The following is a 23,121-nucleotide window of genomic DNA, read 5'->3' as shown; positions in this document are numbered from 1 at the left end:
TTGCAATTTTCTTCTCTCTTTGCGTACTAATTCTTTATTGTGTATTTCTAATCTTTTGGCAGCGTGCACAACTAGGAGTTGAAGCCTTTGCTGATGCCCTTTTGGTTGTGCCCAAGACTCTGGCAGAAAATTCTGGACTAGATACTCAGGATGTCTTGGTTGGACTACAGGTCAGATCTTTTGTTGACAATGTCAAGCTGTTTTTTGAGTTTTTTTTAGAGATCGACTCTTCCTAATTCCGATAAGATATATTTCTTCTGCAGGTGGAGCATGACAAAGGCAACATTGTTGGTTTAAATCAGCATACAGGAGAACCGATGGACCCATACTTGGAGGGAATTTTCGACAACTACTCTGTCAAGCGCCAGATTATAAATTCTGGGTATGGATTCATAAATTTTGACGTGGTCTTCTGTTGTGCCATTGTTTGGACATGCCGTGGACTATCACTGCAATATTTTCTTGTCTGTTTATAGTACAGGACCAAATTTTACTCTTCACTTGTCCATAAATATGAATAAGGTAGTAGAAGACTCGTTTTTGGTCATATTCTAACAGATCTTTCCCCTAGGATTGATACTCTGTTACAAGATAGGTTATGATTTCTTGGTTGATTTAGAGTTAGTCCTAACATAAATGTCCTGTGCAGCCCTGTAATTGCATCGCAGCTGCTACTTGTGGATGAGGTCATCCGTGCTGGACGGAATATGCGAAAAAGCTGAAGCTTGCACATTAGCTTTAATAAGCTTATATGGTGTTATTGCATCAACACTGCTGAGGTGGGATAGCAGTTTTGTAGAGTCCAGGACAGTTTGTTTAGTAATGAATGAGCATGTAATATGAGTTGGCATGAGATTGGTTCCTTGAAGAGTTATGTATCGCAAACATTGCCTACTATTGGCAATTTGGGATTTGGATCAGTGATGTGCTCGGTGCTTTTGTTTTTGCGTACATAGCGCCTCGAGTGTCCTGACATTTTGCATTCTTGCATCCATTGAAAAGTGCTTGCTTTGCTTTAGCTTTAGTGTCTGGGATATTCATACGTGCTTGGCTCTTCTCTTTTATTTTTTAATGGTGTAGTCTTTAGTGTGACTTTTTGCAAGTTTTTCTGGTAGGTTTTTCTGGTCAAATATCTCTAAAATCCGGCAACAATTTATTGAAATTGCAAGTTTGATAGGTAATTTCTGCACAATCAAAGTGTCCTTGGGGTTTTTCAGGTGCTGAATCCAAATATGCAGTTAAAAAACTATTTTAAATAATACAAATTAAGATTTAACCTCATTTTTTTCTGCCGGATTCCATCACCGGAATCTCCAAAAAATCGCACTAAAGACAACTCCTTTTTCAATGTATGATAAATCGATGAACCCTTGTACATGCTTGACATTATCATAGACAATAAAAACATAAAAGAGAAACATGTATTGTTGGCAGTTCCCTAATTTTTGGTATATGATGTTTTGTTTAACGATATTGATGATGTAAAAAATAGATTAGAAAGTTATTTATTTGATCTTTTAAATGAAAAACATATAATGAGATAGAAATAAAGGGTCAAATCTATAATGTGTAAAGGTCCCTTAAATATGTAGCGTTTGTGCAATTTTTATTATAATTTATCATTGATTTATAAACTGTTTTTAAGTATAATAATATAATATTGGAAAATATTTTATAGAGATCGAAATTAACTGTTAAAGTTATTGTTTAAAGATCATTAAATATATGCGATGCAATTTTCCCATGTCTTTGAATTCTTATTGTATTAAAAGGTATGTATTTAGTTTTAATTATTATTATTATTTTAATTTATAAAATCATAATATTTGATATTATTATTTATACTACTAATTTTTATTTGATTAAATCTTAATGGGCTTCTGTGTGGAACAAAGCATGAAGTTCTTAGTTAGGAAGTTTGTATGAGATTTAAGTGAAGTTCTTAGTTGGGAAGTTTGGATGAGATTTTAGTTTATTTTGAGTGCAATTTATTTTTTAGTGAAATAATGTTTTATATTATGTAATAATTTAGGGAGATTTTTGCCCTAGGTTATTCTTAAGCGACAAGGGTTTCTTTATATACAATTTTATTTTCTCATTCAACAATTAAAAATAAATATCTCATTATGTAGCACAGTACAAGAGTAACAATATAATCCAGTAATAACACTGTTTATCTAGCGATTTATTAAATAGTAAAATTTAATTTAGCAACACAGTTCTATAGTCTTAATCATTAATAAAGTCAAGACAAACTCCAAGTTCAATAGGACTAAGACAATGAGCAACAATGCTTAAGCTTCCAAACAACTTGACCTAATGCACATTCTGAAATAAGTATGCCACTAGTACTTCTTTGCGAGTTTGTTAAACTAAGTCAGCTGCAAGACAAAAGACCATAGGTTCTAGACAAGGTTGGCTATCAAGGATGAATACTTGGTCATTTGAGATGAAGAACGAACCCTATTTAATCTCCCGATATTTCTCAGAAAACTTTGCAAAACTATCTCAGGATCCTGTAATTGCTTGGACCGATTCCAACCTCTAATCTTTAATCCGCTTAAGTGATTCTTTGTCAATAGGGCTCACTTTAGAAAATTATCTCACATTAGTTTCAGGGCAAATTTGCATGAGCTCATTGAAGAGGTTACGGTTTGCCCCAAAGCACTTGGCTTGTTGACCTCAAAAGTCTTTGGTTACCTCAAATAATCCGATCTTGAGTGCCTTCAAACCTTCTTTGATAAACTTTGGATGCCCTCCAAACTCTGCTTCAAGAGCACGCCCTCTTTAATGTCTCAGATTTGACACAAAGGAATTTATCCTCTTTGTGAACTTAGAAGCCCAATTGTATCTACATCAGTGTTTGGTTTGGCAGTAGATATGTAACAAAATATAATTTAGGCCTCCCAATTGACCTTAGACGAGTTAGAAACCCTCGTCCAATCCTCAAAAGTACTTCGTCCTCCCTTGGAAGAGTTGTTCAGTAAGAAATTCAAGGAGAAAACCCCATAGAATTTACTTCAGGCACTTCATTATGTTACAACAAATTACTTTTGTTACACCTTGGAACAAACTCACATGCCTCAACCTTTGATTGCATAAACCCTCACTCCAATTTTAGAATTATTTTGTCCTCCCTTAGAAGGTTAGGAAATTCGTTCATGTTGTTTTAGATAGACTCACAAGGTATCAAGAATTAGGTCAATGTGCCTCAGGATTTCCACAAAGTCTCACTGTCTCTATAGATGGTTAATTTTAGGTGGAAAGACTTCGTGCTTCCTTAGATAGATGTTTCTTGTTGCCGGAACAAAGAAAGGTGACTAGGTAGGATGGGATCACCTCCACCGAAACTAGTTGAAGGAGAAATGGGGTCTTAAAATTCTTAGAGCCCCAGGCTCAAAGAAAACAAAGACAAATGATCCAATCCAATGATGATCCAAATGAACCCAACCCTCTTGTATTTATAGATTTCGTTGAGGGCATTTTTCTCCTAAATTAATTGAGTGAGGTTTACATCAAACCCCAATTTTGCGTTTTTTTTGCCCCATCTGACCCAAACTTGCCCAAACATTAGGTATTTTGGGGTTTCCCCCTTTATCTTGGACTACAGCCTATGAGGAATGATAGGCTACTTCGCCCCTTGGGGTGGTTAATCCCTTTGGAACATTATAGTCTCCCATTCCCGACATTGCTTGTCCTCAAGCAATGACATGTTTGGGCATTGCATAATTTTCACTTTAAGTTTTAAGAATAATAGGCTTCCTTCCGTACTTACTGCTTTCATATCAACACACCCTTTTTCTTTTTGCATCCTAATGTCCATGAGGTTGGCGGGGGAAATCATCATGAAATAGTCACTGCCAAGCTTTCTCCCCACATTCCTAGTTTCAAATGAATTCGTAATGGCCATCGTATCTGATTCTAGATGGTCAGTACTATCTACAGTTTGTGGTATCAACTTTTCAGAAATTTGATTTTGCAAGTTTGTCTCTACTTTAGCACAAAGCAACGGAATAAAATTGCCTCTGCTCGATGTAGGAGGTGGGAGTAATAAAAAATCCTTACCATATTCAACTTCTTAAAACAATCTCAATTCTGCAGTGTGTGCCTTGTTTGAAGTTGCAATATGTGCCCAGTTTGAAATCTTCCTCAGATAGTCAACAGATCTGGATTCCTCTGATTGTGTAAAGGACATGTTAGGATGATATGCATGGTTTTGGCGCTTAGCTCATGGCCCAAATTGTTGAAATTGCACTGGAATCACGACATCCTTTCCAACTTCTTCCTTGAAAGAGACAAAAGGAACTCGCTTTTGAAACGTTCAAACCTTGTCATGATCGATAAGTTTGAAATGTGTTCTTACCAATTTGATCCGCAAAGTCCTTGTCATGTTTCACTTTAATAATAGTATAAATATGTGCTTCTATCTTCTCCTTCTGTTTCTTCTCCTCTTCTTCTTCCTTATTCAATCTTGCTTGTAGGTGCTTTGCTAGATATTTCCCGTCAACATTGCAAACAATATTTATCCCAGTCACTTTCTCTTATATACACAAGCATATAGTATTTGGTAAATTTAAATGGTGTGTTGAATCCTGAATTGTCGATGAGGCTTGGATTTAGGGAGTTCCTCTTCATCACCATATTGTTTTTCCAGTGCTCTCTTTACTTCTTCCTTTGTGATTCTTGCATCATCAAACTTGTACCACCGATCTAAGAGAGGCGGCCTAATGAAAGTGTAATAATGACTACCATGCACACCTACACTGAACCAAAATACTATGAAAGGTATATAAATTGCGCACACTTTTATCTGCATCTGGAGAAAGATATTTTCCATTGTCTCTATCCAAGTCAAGTTGAAGTGGAAATTCATATCGATCATTTATCTTGACCATTGTATCTCCATGAAATCATATTCAAATCACTTCAACTGAAGTTTTGAAGTTGTAGTATTAGAGGAAAATCAGAAAATAACACCTTTTCTTGCATCCTGTAGTCCATACTGTTCTGCATGATATTTGTTATCACCATCAAGTTGTTCAACTTCAACATACTTGTCAAATGAAGCATAGACATCTCGACAACCTTTAACAAGCCATAGATCATAGAATGATTCCTTTCTTGTAGATTTATAATCAACATTTATGCATTCAATGTAGTTCATATGATGTCCTTCAAATAGATGCTTTATTGTATCCTCAATAATTGTGCCCTTCATTTTATCTTCTAACTCCTCGCAAAGCACTCAGTTTAGCCCCTGCACACCATGTTGCATGATATAATCATGTGTTCCATTCGAATGATTTTGTCAAGTCTTTTGTTGAAACACTGGTGTTAATGCACCGAACTTCATAATAAAACAAGCTTTGTAAAGCCAATGGGAATGCTTTTTGAGGGTATATCATTTTCAGTGGTGGGCATATGATAGACAACCTTTATGAAGTAAGTAATATGATATAATGTTTGGAGCAAAGAATTTATGTAGCATGTTGCCCCTTGATTCTTTAGCCCAACAAAACCCGTTTGTTTTTTAGAATCATATGCCCAATAGTCAAGTACCCTTCGTGCACTTACTTCTACATCCACAATCAAAGTATCATCTATCAAATATCCTTTTGTGGGGTCGTAAGCTTCAGGTAGAGGCATGAACAATGTGAGTCCCCAATTGCTCTCCCGGGCATTGAATTGTTGTTGCGTTTCTTTCTTGACAATGAATTTGTGATGAATCTAACTGGTAATAGCCGGATTGAAGAAGGCATATTTTCTCCAACCGTAAGGTAATGTTGTGAAATCCGCCACATCTAAGTAAAATGGACTAGTGGTCCATGTTGTTCCCTTTGGGGAATATCAACACACGCCATTTATAGCCCCTTACTATGAAAACATCTGAGTAATACTTCTTAACATTCAATTTGGAGACATGCTCAATCGACAAAATGAATTTGTAAAGTGGGGTTCCTCCATGGGTTGATTCTCTTAATTTAGTCACTGAGTTTGATCTCCTGTATCTCCCTTTGGCTGATATAGCAAATCAAAATTGTAAGGTGAGGGCTTGGAGCTGCCCATAGGTTCTTGAGGTTTTTCCTTCCTTTTAGGAAGATACAACCATGTCCAATCATTTGGTCATGCCTTTGACCCTGCTTTTGTTTCTCTTGTACCTTGTTTTTCTGTCTTAGGTTCACCATTAGTGTCACTTGATTTGTCTTTCCTATAACTAGCCCAAAAATCATTGAGTGCTTTGTGCTGTATGACCTTATCCATCAGTTTATGTGCTTGATCAGTGTTGGGGTTCACATGCGTTTGACCCTTGCAATCTTTTGCAATCACTGATCCATGCAAACTGATCCCAACACTAGTTTGTCTGAGGGCATTAAGTTGAATAGGAGCATGGTGAATGCTTCTTGCATTGATTCTGAGTGGGACAAGAATTTGAGACATCACCGACTCGTGTTGCTGCGAATTTTTTTCCCAAAACTGTGTTCTCCATTGAGTCTCACCTAAAACCTTGGGTCCATGACATCAACCCAATTGCTCATAGGCTGGCAGGGTGAGCCAACTCTAATACCACTGTAATAATGTAGGGAGATTTTTGCCCTAGGTTATTCTTAAGTAACTAGGGTTTTTTCCCATAAAATTTTCTTTTCTCATTTAACAATAAAAAACAAATATCACTCAGTAGCACAATATAGTATAATCCCATTAATACCACTTCATTTAGCGATATATGAAATAGTAAATTAGCAACACAGTTTTGTAACCCAATCAATAACAAATTCTGGAAAAACTCCAACTTCAACATAACTAAGCCAATGAGCAACAATGCTTAAGCTTCCAAATGACCTGGCCTAATGTACATTTTTAAACAAGTACGCAATTGGCACTTCCTTGTGAGTCTCTTAAACAAAGTCTAGTACATGACAAAAGACCACGGGTTCTAGACAAGCTCGGCTATCCAGGGTGAATACTTGGTCGTCTAAGATGAAGAACAAATCCCGTTTCACCTTGCAACCTTTCTTAGAAAAATTCGCAGAATTGTCTAAGGATTTTGTAATTGCTTGGACTGATTCTAGTCCCCAACCTTCGATCCGCTTAAGTGATTTTCTGTCAATAGGGCTCGCTTCAGAAAATTATCACGTATTAGTTTCAGGGTGAATTTTCATGAGCTCACTAAAGAGGTTATGATTTTCCCCAGAGCACTTGGAATGTTGACCTCAGAAGTCTTTGGTTACCTAAGAGAATCCGACCTTGAGTGCCTTCAAACCTCCTTTGATCAATTCTGGATACCCTCCGAACTTTGCGTCAGGAACACATCCTTCTCTTTAATGACTTAGATTTGACAGAGGAATTAATCCTCTTTTTGAACCCATAAGCCCATTCATATGTACCTCAGTGTTTGGTTTGGCGTCAGATTTGTAATAGACTATAATTTAGCCCTCCCGATTGACCTTAGACTAGCTAGAAATGGGTTAGAAACCCTCATCCAAGCCTCAGAAGTACTTCAACCTCCATCAGAAGAGTTGTTCTGTAAGAAATTCAAGGAGGAAATCACATAGAATTGACTTCAGGCATTTTGTTCTGTTTCAACAAATTTACCTTTTCTACACCTTGGAATAGAGTCGCATGCCTCAACTTTCAGAATTATTTTGTCCTACCTCATAAGATTTGGAAATTCGTTCTTGTTGCTTTAGGTAGAATCATAGGGTTTCAAGAATTAGGTCGATGTGCCTCTGGATCTCCACAAAGTCTCACTGCTTCTACAAATGCTTAATTTCTTGTGGTTAGAACAAGTAAACAAAAGACAGATAGGTGGAAAGACTTCGCCGCTTCATCAGATATGTTCCTTGTTGCCAGAACAAAGAAAGGTGACTAGGTAGGGTGGGATCACCTCCATCCAAACTAGTCAAAAAAGAAATGGGGTCTTAAAACCCTTATAGTCTTAGGCTCAAAGAAAACTTAAAACCCTTATAGTCTCAGGCTCAAAGAAAACAAAGACAAATCAGCCTCAAAGAAAACAAAGACAAATGATTCAATCTAATGATGATCCAAATGAATCCAACCCTCTTTTATTTATTTCCTTGAGGGGATTTTTCTCCTAAATTAATTGAGTGGGGTTCACATCAAACCCCTTATTTTTGCCCTAAACTTGCCCATTGTTGAGTATTTTGGGGTTTCCCCCCTTATTGAGGACTATAGCCTATGGGCACTGATAGGCTATTTCGTCTCTTGGGCCAATTAATCCCTTGGGAACATTACATACTATTATGATAAAAATAAATGACATTTTCTAATTCTATATTATATGATAATGTAGTAGGTTTTTATGTATTAGTGACAATTTACAGGATCCATGTTTAGGGATATTTGATGCACTTGTATAATTTTTGTGTGAAAATATTTATGCATACAATGATATGAGAGATAAACAATTGGAGAATGTATTTGGGATTCAATATAACTACTAATATTTTTGGAAAATTTGAATGCATACACATCATATTATGGATATCTGAAATGCCTTTATGCACAATAATGCATATTTATCAAACTATAGACTTACGATGAGAGATGAATGTATTTATGCATAATGATGTATATGTATCAAACTACAAATTTACAATGAGAACTAAATGTTTTTATATACATTTGAATGTTGATATAAGAGAGTAGAGAGATAAATGCTATATGCACAACATATGCATCTGTATCATTTACAAAGTTGCAAGGAGATAGATGAATGTCGTAATGCACATTGGGGAGTCACCTATAGGAGATCTCACATGCACATACCACTTGATTTATTCCATGCTTTACTCAAGTTTAAATCTCTAAGAGTGCATTATAGTTAACTTACATGGTTGTTGAAGTTTAACTTGATCATTACATTTAAACGTTGTTATTAATTTTCTAAGACCAAACATATTTATTTTCGCACGACAATTTAATTTATCCCCAACAATTTATTTATTTTCCCAAATAATTACTAAATTACCAAAAAAATAAAATAATTGGTAGTTTTAACTTCGAGAGAGTATATGCAGTGAAAATAAACCATAGATATCAATCACACATTGCAAAATTAATTAACCCACAAAAAATTATGTTATTTTATTATCTAAAAATCTTGGTTTTTCGACCCGCAAAGATACAAGGAGAAATATAATATGTAACCTATTACTTGGCTTCCTCAGAATGAATTCGGCCTAGGTAAGTCAACCCCAAGGAAATCTGCCTCCACATGAAATTGCTCTAAAGAACTCGACCTCCAGCAATCAAATCTGTGCCCTCCCACTAATGCACACTGGAAAAATCCCAACACTTTGGCAACTCGGCCTCTTCCAGAAAAATCTCCCTTTGGCAACTCAACCTTGCAATCTACTCATACTCAGCTTCCTTTGATTCACCCAAACACACTCATACCTCTCATCTACGCATTGGTCAATGAGCCACTTGCACTGCATAGAAACTAATTCTCTCTAAATGACAACTCACTCACAAAACTGTGCTCTTTGTCTTGTGTCTTCACCTCCATGCTAGGCTACCTTTACAATCTTCATTGAGTCCAAATCCCTAACCCTAATATCTTTTTTGATATTATTTCTAAGTCACTTAAATAGTTAAATTATTTATCCTTAGAAAATAACTCAATAGTCTGCAATAATTAATTAACTTTAATTATTGTACTTTTCCTAAGTTAGACTTAGGAAAGAAGAATGAAATCACTAGAAGAGGCAAATAATGTCTTCCACATGCTAAGACACCAGGTCGATGTAGAAGACCTTCTGATTTTATTCACATCAACACTCCCTCCTAGCAAGGAAGAGATTCTCCACCACCCCCAACTTATTCTAGTACTTCACAAACTTCCCTTTCACTAGAGGCTTAGTGAGAAAATCTACCACCTATTTTGCAGAAATGTACTACAATCTCACAACATCCCTCTGGACCCTATTTCTGATGAAGTGATATTTGATCTCAATATGCTTGGACCGATTGTGAAACACAATATTCTTAGAGAGATTAGTGCAACTCTTATTATCATAGTGGATCACTGTTGGCCCTATCTGTAGATCAAACTTTGCAAGAATCTTGTGAATCCACATTGCATCACAACTTGCCATACTCATTGCCATATACTCTGCCTCTGCCAATCAGAGTGCCACTGACTGCTGCTTGTTGTTGAGCCACGATATCATGGATAATACCAGACTGAAGCATCTAGATGTGGATTTTCTGTCCACCACTCTCCGCGCCTAATCAGAATCTATATACCTCTGCATCTCCACTCCTCTAGCTTTGACATACCTTAGTCCAAATTCTATTGTCCCATGCAGATATCTTAACGCATGCTTCATTGCCATTCAATGAACCTATATCGACTCCACCATGAACTAGCTAAGCGTGTTCACGACAACACATATATATGACCTAGTGTTGACTAGATACATCAAAGAACCTATCAATTGCATATAAAATGTGGAAACCCCTAATTCACCCTTGAAAGTGCTCAACTTCTTCAAGTTAGTGATCATAGGTGTAGACATAGGCCTATAATACTCCATCCCGAATCTCCTCAAGATATCCACTGCATACTTTCCTTTCCCAAGGAAAATCTCTCGTGGTTGCTGCCACACCTCTAATCCCAAAAATTAGCGCATCTAGCTGATGTCCTTCATGTTGAATTTTAAAGCAAGATCCTCCTTGCACATCCCTATGAGCTTCTTCAATCCCGTCAAGAAGAGATCATCCACATATTGTACCAAGATGAGAAATTCACCTTTAATGAGCACAAAGTACAAGTTAGGATCCACCTCACTCTTGGTGAAGCCCAAACCAAGAAGATATCCATCGACCCTGGCATACCATGCACGCAAAACATGCTTCAACCCATAAAAGGGCCTTCTTCAACTTGCATACATGAGAATCTTTCCCATAAGCCTAAAAAACATGAGGCTACTCAATATACACCTCCTCCTTAATCACTCCGTTAAGGAAAGCAATCTTCAAATCTATTTGTTGTATCTTCCACTCCATCTCTAAAGCAATGGACATAACGACTCAAATAGATGCATATCTAGCGATAGGTGCAAATTTCTCCTTAGTCCACTCCCTCTTTTTGGTAGAACCATCTTTCCATGAACCTCACCTTATACTTCTCGATACTTCCATTTGTTGCATGTTTGATCTTGTAGATCCATTGAGAAGTGACCACAAACTTCCCTTTCGGTCTTGGCACTATGTCCCAAACATCATTACTCATGATGGAGCTATACTCCTATATCATGGAATCCCTCCAGATCTGCTCACCTATAGTCACCTCAAAAGTGGATGGCTCAGAATGGTAGATGCTACTTGATAGTTGCCATTAACTAGAATATCTAGTCGGTGATTTTCTCTGCCTCGAAGTGTTGCTAGGAGCTTGCACATGCTTCTCAACATCCCTCAATGTCTGCTTGTCCCATATTAGCCTTCTCTTGGTAGAACTCAAAGGAATATCCAACTCATCCTTCGAATTTGTTGGCTGTGGCCTTGTTGGTGCTGCTAGTCCCTGCTCAACCTTAGGAGCCCCTCGTCCTCACTCATCTACCACTATTGACTCCCTCTCATGAGATCTCCCGAGTGTCTTGTCCTCATCAAATTTTACATCCAGATTCAAGATCACCTTTCTTTGTCTTGGAATGTAGACTAGTGGCCTTCAAGACCTCACTGTAACCAAGAAACACGCCCCTCTCAGATAAGGGCTCCAACTTAGTCCTTTTCTCTATAGGAACATGGACATAAACTGGTCTACTGAATATGTGCAAATGACTCACATCCAGTTTCACTCCTGTAAACAACTCCTTAGGAGTCACGTCCTTCAACACCCTATTTAGACTCGTATTCTACACGTACACAACTACATTGCAAGCTTCTTCCCACAAAAACATAGGCAACTATTGATCATAGATCATTTCCTTCATTGCCTCCATGATGGTCCTATTTTTCTTCTCGGCAACCTCATTCCGCTGAGGATTGCAAGGCATTGTGAGCTCCATCTTAATTCTTGCCTCCTGCAAAAACCTTGGAACTTGTTGGAGGTATACTCGCCCCCATTATCTAATCTCATCACCTTAATCCTCCTCTCGACCTGGTTCTCCACAAGAGACTTAAATTCCTGAAACTAATCGAAAACCTCATCCTTGGTCTTTAGGAACTAGGTCCAAGTCTTGCTGGAATAATCATCTATCAACGTCGCAAAATATAAGGACCCTATGATCAATGTCACATACATAGGACCACATATATTAGAATTCACCAAGTTTAACATGTCCTTTGACTTGGTATCACTGTGAGGATATGCAACCTTGACTTGATTTTCAAGTGCACACCCTTTGCACACTCCATCTTGCTCCACCTGGATCTTTGGAAAACCAAAAACCATCTTCTGCGCCCTAAGAAGAGCTCTGTGGTGTAGGTGGCCCATCCTCTTATGCTAGATCTCACTTTAGATTTCACTCTTGTGAATGAGAGCCTTTATTGACTGTCCTCTCAACATATAGAGGTGTTTCTCCTTCCTACCAATCACCCGCTTGTTACTGACATTGTTTCCCTTCGGCCCAACAACCACTTCACCTCTCGTAACGCTGACCTGCAGTGCTTTGTCTTCCATGGCTGAAACAGAAAGGAGATTCTTCTCCAACCCCAATACATATAACACCTAGTTCACCTCCATGATACAACCTAATTCCATTTGGAAATTGATATCCCCAATGCCCTCAACTACATACTTGGCCTTGCCACCTGGCTCCACATTTACATCTTTGGGTCCCCTGGTCATACTGGTGAAGAAGTCCCACGATCCCATCATATGACAAGATGCTCTGTTGTCCACGAACCAAACACCTCTCGTCTCTATTCCAAAAAGGCAAGATATTAAGGCGAAGTTTTTGTCAAACTTCTCGACCATCTCCTCCATATGCCCAATAACTATTGTAGCCATTGTACCAGTTCCCTTCTTTTTGCTTGGACATTGACTGGAAAAATGCCCGAACTTGTGACAAGCATATCATTTAACTTTTCTCATATCCTTTTCCTTCTTGCCTTGTGAATATCCTCCTCCACCCTGGTTCTACTTGGCCTTTTCTTTGTCTTTTTTTGCTTGTGTAGCAAGAACAACTTCATCATTCTCCTCTCCTCCCTTTCGTTGTCTTCTGATCAAGGAATTTTCCTAGATCTCCTTATGGGCGAAGTCATCCCATAACCAACTCCAATCAGGAAGCCGTTGATGAGCAAGAACCCCATCCACAAAAGTGAGCCACTTCTTCACACACCCCTTCAGAGTAACTATGACAAGCTATGAATTGCTCACAATTTTCCCAACAACTGCAAGCTCATCACGACCTTGCTGGCTTCTTGTGAGATAGGAAGTCATAGTCTCAAACTTGTTCATTTTAATATAGTTCAACTTCTCTTTCAACACCATTTTTCTATTCTCGTTTGTACTCTAATAAATACAATTGAGAGCCAACTACATTTGTCTTCCAGTGTCCTTCCCTGATATGTGGGGAATTATATGATCCCTCACACCATGTAGAATTATGCACCTTGCTTTCATATCTTTGGTTCTATGTTCTGCTACAAGTATTAAATCTGAAGGAACTTGTACATCTATTCTCACTAAATCCCAAAGATCATTCTTCTTTAGAATCATGGTTATTCACTCTTTAAAGGGGCTAAAATTTGATACCCCGTCCAACCTCTCTTCATATCTCAAACTACTCAATGATGCCATCTCCACAAATTGACCACGACCACAAAACCCATTTGCAAAAATTTAAGAAATTGTCTTGTTGATGCAAACCCTAGTGATCTCAGATCTCTCTTTTATATTCTTCTAGACCGCTCTGATACCATGTTAAATTTCTAATACCAGACGAATTTATTTTCTTATGAAAATTTAATTTATCCTCAGAAATTTATTTATTTTCTCACATAATCACTAAATCACCGGAAAATAAAATCAATAGTATTTTTAACTTCTAGAAAATATATGTAGCGGAAATAAACCAAAGAGATCAATCACATATTACAAAATTAATTAACCCACAAACAATTCTATGTCATTTTATTATCTAGAAAAATGGTTTTTTTGACCCAAAAAGATACAAGGGGAAATACAATATTGAACCTGCAACTAGGCTCCCTCTAAATGAATTCAACCCAGGTAAATCAGACTCAAGGAAATTTGCGTCGAAATGAAATCACTTTGAAGAGCTTGGCCTCTAGCAATCGAATCTGCACTCTTCAATCTACGCCCTACCACTAATGCACACTCGAGAAATCCCAATGCGCCAACAACTCGGCCTCCTCCAGACAAACACGGTCTCCCTCTGGAAACTGGGCCTTACAATATCCTCCTACTCAACCTCCTTGGATTCACACGAACCCACTCGCACCTCTCCTTCTTTGCACACTGGTCACTGAGCCACTCGCACTACAGAGAAGCTCACTCTCTCTAAATGATCACTTACTCACACAATTGTGCTCTTCGTCTTGTGTCTTCACCTCCATGCTAGGCTCCATTTATAATTTTCATTGAGTCCAATCCATAACCCTAATCTCCTTTAGAACAATCTTGGAGATAAATGGTTGAGATTATTTCTAAGTCACTTAAATAATTAAATTATTTGTTCTTACAAAATAACTCAATAGTCAACAATACTTAATTAATTTTAATTATTGTACTTTTCCTAAGTTAGACTTAGGAAAGAATACATAAATTCTAGAAGAGGAAAATAATGTTTTCCACATGCTAATACACCAAGCCGATGTAGAAGACCTTCCAATGCTACTCGCATCAACAATTGTTTATGCATATGTTCAAAACATGTATAGGCATAGGATATATTTGTGTATTAAAGAGGTAAGCTAGAGAAACCCAACCAATGAATTATAAAATACTTGGATTTAATTCAACAATTAAGCTTTATTATATCATTCCACATTATTCAAATTTCACTAAGTATGATACATAGTTTGTATAAGTGCTATCTCCCTTAATAGTCATTGTAATTGATTTCAAACTTATTTTAAATTTACATATTGTAAGTGAAATGGAATTGCAAGAAATATATTTTGTAATTTTACACATAAATGTGGTTTGAGAGGTTGTTAAATATGTTCGAAGTTTAGAATTGAAATACATAATATTATATCTCTATATTTTCCTTTCCATGTTGTAGTTGTATAATAGTGTCAATGTACCTCTACATGAGGAACATCTATGGTTTATTTCAAAGTGACTTAATTTTATGTCTCTATCTTTGTTATCCATTTGATTTTGAATATAATTTCAATGAGTTGCCACAGATTGGATTCACTTATGAAACATTGAATTTTTGTTGACTTTAAAACACTTGGAAATCAACAACATCCTCACTCCATAGTGTCAAAAGTAATTAATATTGTTTTTTAATTTGTTCACAAGACAAGAATGCTATTAGAAGTTGGATTTTACCTCAACTGAATAACTTCACCTGTATCAATAGTGGAAACATCATCTGCAATGGACATTCATTCTATAGTTGAACTTGCCTATTTTGAACTTGTGCACCTTGACAATTGGAACTTTTTACCTCTATATATAAGATGTGACTTTTCAATATCATATAAGATGTTATTCTAAGGAACTTGTGCATTCAACTACAATGAATTATGGCTTTGTGATTGTAATATATAAGGTGTTTTGCATTAATTATTTGTACATGTGCATTGAATTAGCTAATTTTGAGGCAATCTTTTTGGCAATTTTAACAAAACTACCAAAGATGTAGAAGTTTCTTTGTAAACTACCATATGAAACCCTATTTAATAAACATTCAACATTCTTGGTTTGTGATGTTTTCAAAATCTACGTGTTAAAATTTTACCAAGGAAAATTTCTAGGATCCATACATTTTGATGAATCTTATGTTTAAAATGCCAACCATAAACTCTAGGTTGGTAGGAGCGGGAGGAGTAATCCTTCGCCCCAATGAAAAAGAGAGATACAATTTTCCTAGGGCCTGGGCACTATGAAAAACAACCAAACAAAATATATAGCTCTCTAGAAAGGACTCAAAATCAGTGTAAGCAAAGAATTCATCGATTATTGGTATTTGGATACTCAATGTTGGTAATTAAAAAGGTCTAGAGAATTAAGGAATCTCAAAGCAATGTTGTCCACAACATATTGTCAAGAATCTATATGCAATTGATATTATTTGAGGAGGTCAAATTCTCTCATATACTTCGAATTTTGAATAAAGAAGCAAATGCACTAGCCAACAAAGGTGCTAGAATGTAACAAGACATGATGGACATTGATGATCACCATATAGCCTACACCCCATTACCATTTTTTAGACTAGGAGGTAACTTCTCAAATGGAATTGTGTCCTTGCATTAAGATTGATCATAGATATATACATGGAGGGAGTGACTCTTGGGTTTCATCTCCCAGTGCCTCTTCGTCTTCTAATTCTCCTTATTTTTTATTAACAATATTTACATGAATTTACCTAATCCAAAAGATTAGGTGTCAACATTCCCCCCCTTAATTTGAAGGGATGTTGGTGAGTCCAAGCATCATGCTGAATCTTTCAAACTTTTCTCTTCCAAGCGCTTTGGTGAGGATGTCTGCAACCTTCCATTTGTGGAACAATGGTGTAGGTGGATTGTCTTGGCCTTAACATGAGTCGAATCATATGTTATTTTGTATTGATGTGCTTCATGTGATCATGGAACTTTGGGTTCTTCACCAACTTTATTGCAGAAGTGTTGTCAATCATGAGAGGAGTTGAATGCACTTGTTTTTCCTACAAATCTTCCAGAATTTTCAAGAGCCACACAATTTCCTTTGTTGCTTTAGCTGCTGCCACATATTTTGCCTCAGTTGTGGAATCCACTGGAACTTCTTGTTTACGTGACCTCCAGGAGACAACTCCTGATCCAAGACTCATAACATAACCTGAAGTAGATACCCCAATTTCTTTATCTCCATCAAACTCTGAATCAGAGTATCCAATCAAGCTGAAGTCACCCACCTGTGTATACTTAAGTCTAAAGTCTTGAGTTCCTTTCAAGTACTTTAGAACTCTTTTTGCAGCAGACTAATGTCCCTCACAAGGCTTTTGCATAAATATGGTGAGGGTTCCAACATAAAATGAAATGTGTGGTCTAGTAGTAGTTAGATAGTTGAGACTTCCCATGAGCTGTCTATAATTTGTTGCATAATCAAATTATTTTCCTTCAGTGGATGTGAGCTTTAAATTATGTTCCATTGGTGTGGTTAAAGGATTGCACTCAGTCATGCCAAACCTATTCAACAAATCTCCAATGTACTTCTTCTGAGAGAGGAATATAAACTTCAGATGTTGAGTTACTTCAATTCCAAGATAGTAGTGAACATAGCACAAGTTCATCGTTTCAAAACCTTTCCTCAATTCCTTCTTTATGGATGAAATATAACTCTCATTGTTCATAGTCATCAAAATATCATCTACATACACCACAAGATATACAATTGTTTTACCAACTTTCTTGACAAACAAAGTTGCAACATCAAGATCATAATGTTTGAAGTTGAGTTTCAGAAGATGCTCAGTTAACTTTTCGTACCAGGCTCGCGAATCTTGGTTGAGGCCATACAAGGATTTTACAAGCTTGCATACTTTATGTTCCTAACCCTTCAGAACAAATCCTCCTGGTTGGGACATAAAAACATTCTCTTTCAGATATCCATTCAAGAAAGCAATTTTTACATCCATTTGATGGACTTTCCAACCATTCTGTGCTGCCAAGGCAAAGAGTGTCCGGATGGTAGCCCATTTTTCTGTGGGGGAAAAGGTCTTCTCATAATCGACCCCTTCCTTCTGTGCAAAACATTTTTCCATAAGCTTGGATTTGTGCTTATCAAGTGATCCATCAAATTTATACTTGTTCTTGTAGACCCACTGTTGTCTAGGCAATCCTCCCTGCAGACATAAACGATCCCTCTAGCCCAATGAGTGGGATTAACAACCTATGTGACAATCTACTAGACACTTTCCTAAGTTACAATCGAAATAGGAGAAGAGGAAGATGGCCTACCTCGTTCTAATGCTATAATGTCCTCCTTTGTTGAAGACCTCAAGTCGCTTGCGCCATGGGCTTGGTCCCACTGCTCACATCATTTAAAAGCATGCACAAGAGATCAAGACACAACAAAGCATACAAGTACAAATAGCATAATCCAAAGTAACCTACTTAACAGATCAAGGAGCATTAAGATAAATGATGAATTAACATACAAATTTATGGAAAATGAACAAGTAGTTGTATATATTAATAGAATAAAGGAGGAAGCATACAACCAAGCCTTGATGTCATTATTTTCTCCTTGAGTGAATGTGAAAGTCCAAGCTCAAGCTCTCCAAGCACTCCTCCAAGCCAAATGAGTAGCATGCAGGCACAATCTTAGCATAAGGGTGAAAATAGCCAAATACCAACCATTTAGGAATGGGAGAGGATGAATATATAGGCAAGGAAAGGGAGTTAGGATCTATCCAAAGATAGGATAAGGCCCTAATCTCAAGGAGGTAGTTCATAGGGATAAGACCAAAGGGAAAATTTGAGAGAACCTGATCTCATCCATGTTGAACAACCTCTAGCTTGTCATTCTGGAAGCCTCTAGATCACGAAGCTTCTTGTCCTCTTTTGGAAAGTTTCCTTTTAGGGATCATCGCAAGTATCAAAGCCAAAAACTCGCTGGCATTGTAGGGCTAGTATAGTGCAACTAGTGACCATCACGATTTTTAGTGTCAGGGGAGCGATGATGCTAAAATTAGGGTTTTAGAGCCCTTTCTTCACGGGAAGCTCTAAGGCGTTTTTCAAGTAGTGTTTTAGGGAGGATCTGAGCTACATATTTGGATGAGTACACTACATGATGGTCATGTTTTGGGAACTTCGGGGTATGTCACAAGGAAGTGCAGGAGGTGTGACAAAATACTGTGTAACGGATGCCCCTCTAAAGCATGAAGGCAGAACATTGAGTGATGGCTGAAATGCTTTACGAGCTTCGCAAGGACGAGAACAAAAACTGCTAGGGGACCTACAAATCAAGGACACATTAATATAGGAATCCATGGTATGGACACAACCATCCGGATAGAAAGGACTATGAGAAAATTCACGGCATGGGTGCAGCCATTCGAATGCAAAGAATCATCTGTAAATCTAAGATCCAAGGTGTTGTCATTCAGTATTTTTGAGGTTGAGGGAGTAAACACATAGGACAACATCAAAACCACTTTGGAAGCCGGGATCTAGCCTTGCCAGCTTCAGACAGAGATCTCTCTGTTCAAATTGGCTTTGTTTTTATGTCAATTTTAGGCTATTTATGAATGTATTGATTGTTTTGTTTGAAAGGTTTGGTTGATTTGAGTTTTATAATTCCATTGGGCTATGGAGTCTACAAAATAAAATGGAGTTTTGCATCAATTTTTAGAGGAGTTCTCACGGGGAAAGTTAGGTTGCACTAACTAGATCTTTTCAGAAATTAAATGAATTGTGGAACAACAGAAATATAAGGTTTAGTTGAAACCAAGGAGAAATTAAGAATTCCTTGTTCTGAATTTAGTGGAAAACATTAAAATTATCAACAACCAAAATATGGTGCTCTTAATAACAAATCCTATTTATCACAGTTTCTGTTGATCGATTCAGAAATTTAGAATAACAGAGAAAGGGAAAACAATGTTTAAACAATTAGACATAAGAGACACATCACCATTTAGTACACCACACGATTCCTGTGAAAGGTCCTTGTATTATTGATTCTCTAGTACTTTGAAAATTACAATACGCAGAAGGAAATTACATTCAGAAATCAACCCTTAATACTTCAAACAATAAAGTTTTTATAATAAAAATTACAAAAAATCCTTTACAAAATCGATGTCAAATCGACAATGTATTATTAGCCTAATTACAAACAAGATGATATAATTCTGGCAGACAAATAGGCCACGTAGGCAAGTGAAAGGAAAGGTGGCCTTGTTTTGATGGTTTTGGTTGCTGAGTCAAATCGAAACAATGTTGTGATGCGGAACTACCCATCGTGCTGGATGCTGCGTTGGAAATTGTTTTACTGTCGTTGAATTATTCTCCAATCCATTAAATCAACCAATTCTTCCCATCTGCTTTCATCTGGTATTGTCAATTTTGTTACCCTGCGGTAGATTTCATCTACCTCTGTGTATTTGCCGAAGGTTGGCTTCACAATGAAAATGTGTTTTACTTCATTATGTACATAGAAATCATTTGACATGGTTTCTAGAAAGGCCTTTGCTGTCATAATGCCCTTAATCCCACTGACCTTAATGATGCTTCTAGCCATTTCTTTCATCTTCAGGACATAATCTTCCTGAGTGATCAATTTTTCATTTATCACATAAATGCTTGGCAACTCTTTCTAGATCAAAGCTTCAATTCTATTTATGAACCTGTTTACTTGTAACTCCAAGGTTTCACACCTTTCTTCCAACTGATCAATGAGATTTCTCTTTGTCAAGACTTTCTTGACTTCCAGAATGGTGGTAGTTCTATCATTGATCCCTACCTCTTCAAGCTCATACTTGGACTTGGAGTTTAAGAACTTGATTATGTTAGAGGCTTCTATGGGCATCTCTCCCAACTTTTCTCTTCCCTACACAATAGTTTCTATAGCCTTTTCTATCAGCTCTTTCTGCTCAAATATGATTTGGATAAAAGGCCAAATCTCATTCATAGAGTCTAGTATGTTCATCCAGATGGTTTCCTTGGCTTGGGCCAAGGTCTGACCAATTGAAGTGTCTCTCTCTACCTTTTGCAACTTCTCCAATAGCCTTTGGGATTTCTGCATTTCAGTAACCTGAGTTGCTTCTGCTTTGGCATTTTGCACTTCTAGAGCTTTGAGTTGGCCCTGAAAAGTCTCAATCTCCTTTGACTGGAGTGACATGTTCTCCAGTGTCTTTGTTACTTGTTCAACACTCATAGTTTGAGTGGAAGAAGTGGCTGCAATGGTTGCCCCTATTGATGGAAGTTGAGAAATAGGTATGGCATCCAAGGGGACAATGGCCATCTTCAGAATGTCTTCCTTCTCCTTTATCATTTATTCCATATTTTCCTCCATCTGCGTAATCCATATATTCTGTTCTATGATCAATTTCATCATATCTGCTTTCTGTGCTTCACCTTATTCAATATACTTGGTCATTGGATCCTTTGTGGTTGTCAACTTCAGCTGCTTTCTCAATGCTGCAATGTCTAGGTTCTTCTTTTTAATAATCTACTCAGTAGCATTGACATCTTTGGGATCATATCCTATTTTAATCACTAAGTCTTCCAAATACTTGATCTTGTTATCCTTTGCCAAGGAGGACACTTTCTCCATTTTCAACTGTGACTGGACATTTGCAAAAGAAACCTACAATTTAGAAAGTGACATAGCAGTGTTAGTCAAAGTGGAGGATATCATTTCACCAGTTTTCTTGTGCATCTCCATTTGATCAATAGGATGTATCTCCTTTGTGCTAAATTCAAAAGTGGTGCTCTTGTAGTCTGCTACTGATTTTAGCTATGGAATCTGGGCCTCAGGAAAGGCCATCTGCATTTTTCCATGCTCTGTGTCAAAGTCTGATAGTAACCTACTCTGTGAGCTGGAGGTTTGCTTCGAGAATTGGTTATAGGTGTTATTCTTCAAAATCTCATTTCTGAGCTTTATCTCCCTGTACCTGTCAAAAATTGTCTTCTCTTTTTCTGTTTGGACATTTTGTGATTCTAGCTCAGTTTCCTTGTGACCTTGTGAAGATGAAGGTCCAGTAGGAGATGTGAACTTGCTAGTTTTAGGTGGTGAATCTGTGATGATGATGACAACCCGCTCTTCAATTTCTTTATCCAATTATACTCTAGGAGTTAACTTTTCTCTCTTCCTATAGCTGATCCTGAATTATTTAGCTTCAATCCCAGTTGTGGATGATGATCCTACCTCCATCTGTCTTTTACTTAATTTTTGCTGAGGAATAGGAGTCTGAAAAATAGAAGTAGAAATAAGCTATTCTTCAACTTCCTGTAATCCAGCTGATTGGAATACTGCTCTATTTCTGGCCTTGAAGTATGAATGTAAGGAGTATTTTTGTTCTCTACTCTGAGCTTTGAAATGATGCCATAGGGGTCATAAGACCATGTAAAGCTCAAACTGAACTTCATTTCTTTAAGAATTCTATCTGCCTCTTCACCTACTGTCCTTGTGTTGCACACAAACGGGCCCGCCTATGTCTTTATTCTAAATTATGACTTCTTTTTGGCCACTACAAAGTGGATGTCATCCGAATTCAACATTTGTTTGATGTATTCTAGGGAAAAAATCCTCATTGGGAGGTATTTGGGGAGTTTATAGGGTGCCAATTCACATCCATACACCCTGATTTCTGTGTAATTTTGGTATAAATACCAAACCCCACTCTTTGCTTGATCTGTCAAGTGAAAATTTATCTTCATTTCCTCACTGATCCTGGGATGTACTGCACTGTTCAAAATTTTCATGGCTGGATGAACAAAATCTTCAATGAACTGCTTATAGGTGTATTCCTATTGTTCTCTCATGACCAATGAGGTCCAAAAGATTATTGGCTGCTAATTTTTTGCATCATCAAGTTTCTTCAATGAAAAATTGAATTTGTCTTCCTGATAATAGAGGAACATATAAATCAAAATAGAGGTGTAATTGAACACCTGTTCTGTAGGAAACTTTATGAACTTCTCATGAATACTATCAACCAAAAATTGAATGAAATTAAACACCAAGGATGGCTTGCTGTCTGTGGAAAATATGGAGAGGAATCCTAAAATGGGCCCATCTACCCACTGATCAGAATAATAGCCTAAAATGTAGGAGATCATGGACATAATTTTCTTGGCCTGATCAGGGAAGATGGAAGAAGGATATGGAGGATTCGTTTTGGGTAATTGGGCATTCTCTGGAAGAAAATCTCAAAAATTCTGGCTCTGGTGGTGAAATCTATCTTTTGATAAGGTTGGGTGAGGGCTTCTAGAGAGAAAGGAGTAGCATTTTCCACAGTGGGGGCC

General features: G+C 37.2%; 1 protein-coding gene and 1 pseudogene across 1 annotated transcript in view; one reads left to right on the top strand and one right to left on the bottom strand.

Annotated features, from left to right (window-relative positions):
* The window catches only part of LOC149157766 (T-complex protein 1 subunit zeta 1), a 156,098-nt gene extending 155,080 nt beyond the window's left edge, over positions 1 to 1,018 (top strand). Inside the window, exons 13-15 of the mRNA XM_089435995.1 lie at positions 63 to 170; positions 264 to 382; positions 650 to 1,018. Coding sequence (XP_089292121.1) covers positions 63 to 170; positions 264 to 382; positions 650 to 722 — 300 coding nt within the window. The 3' untranslated portion in view covers positions 723 to 1,018. The remainder of the gene's footprint in view (positions 1 to 62; positions 171 to 263; positions 383 to 649) is intronic.
* Positions 1,019 to 4,078: 3,060 nt separating this feature from the next.
* On the bottom strand, positions 4,079 to 21,145 carry LOC149157765 (ubiquitin C-terminal hydrolase 12 pseudogene; annotated as a pseudogene).
* Positions 21,146 to 23,121: the final 1,976 nt, after the last annotated feature.

Source organism: Pinus tabuliformis, chromosome 5_2 (genome assembly GCF_031772625.1).
Source record: "Pinus tabuliformis cultivar Carrire ecotype Pingquan chromosome 5_2, CPIR1, whole genome shotgun sequence".
NCBI classification, from domain to species: Eukaryota; Viridiplantae; Streptophyta; class Pinopsida; order Pinales; family Pinaceae; genus Pinus; species Pinus tabuliformis.
Note: the sequence above shows the minus strand (reverse complement) of the source record. Positions and strands in the feature narration are given on the sequence as shown.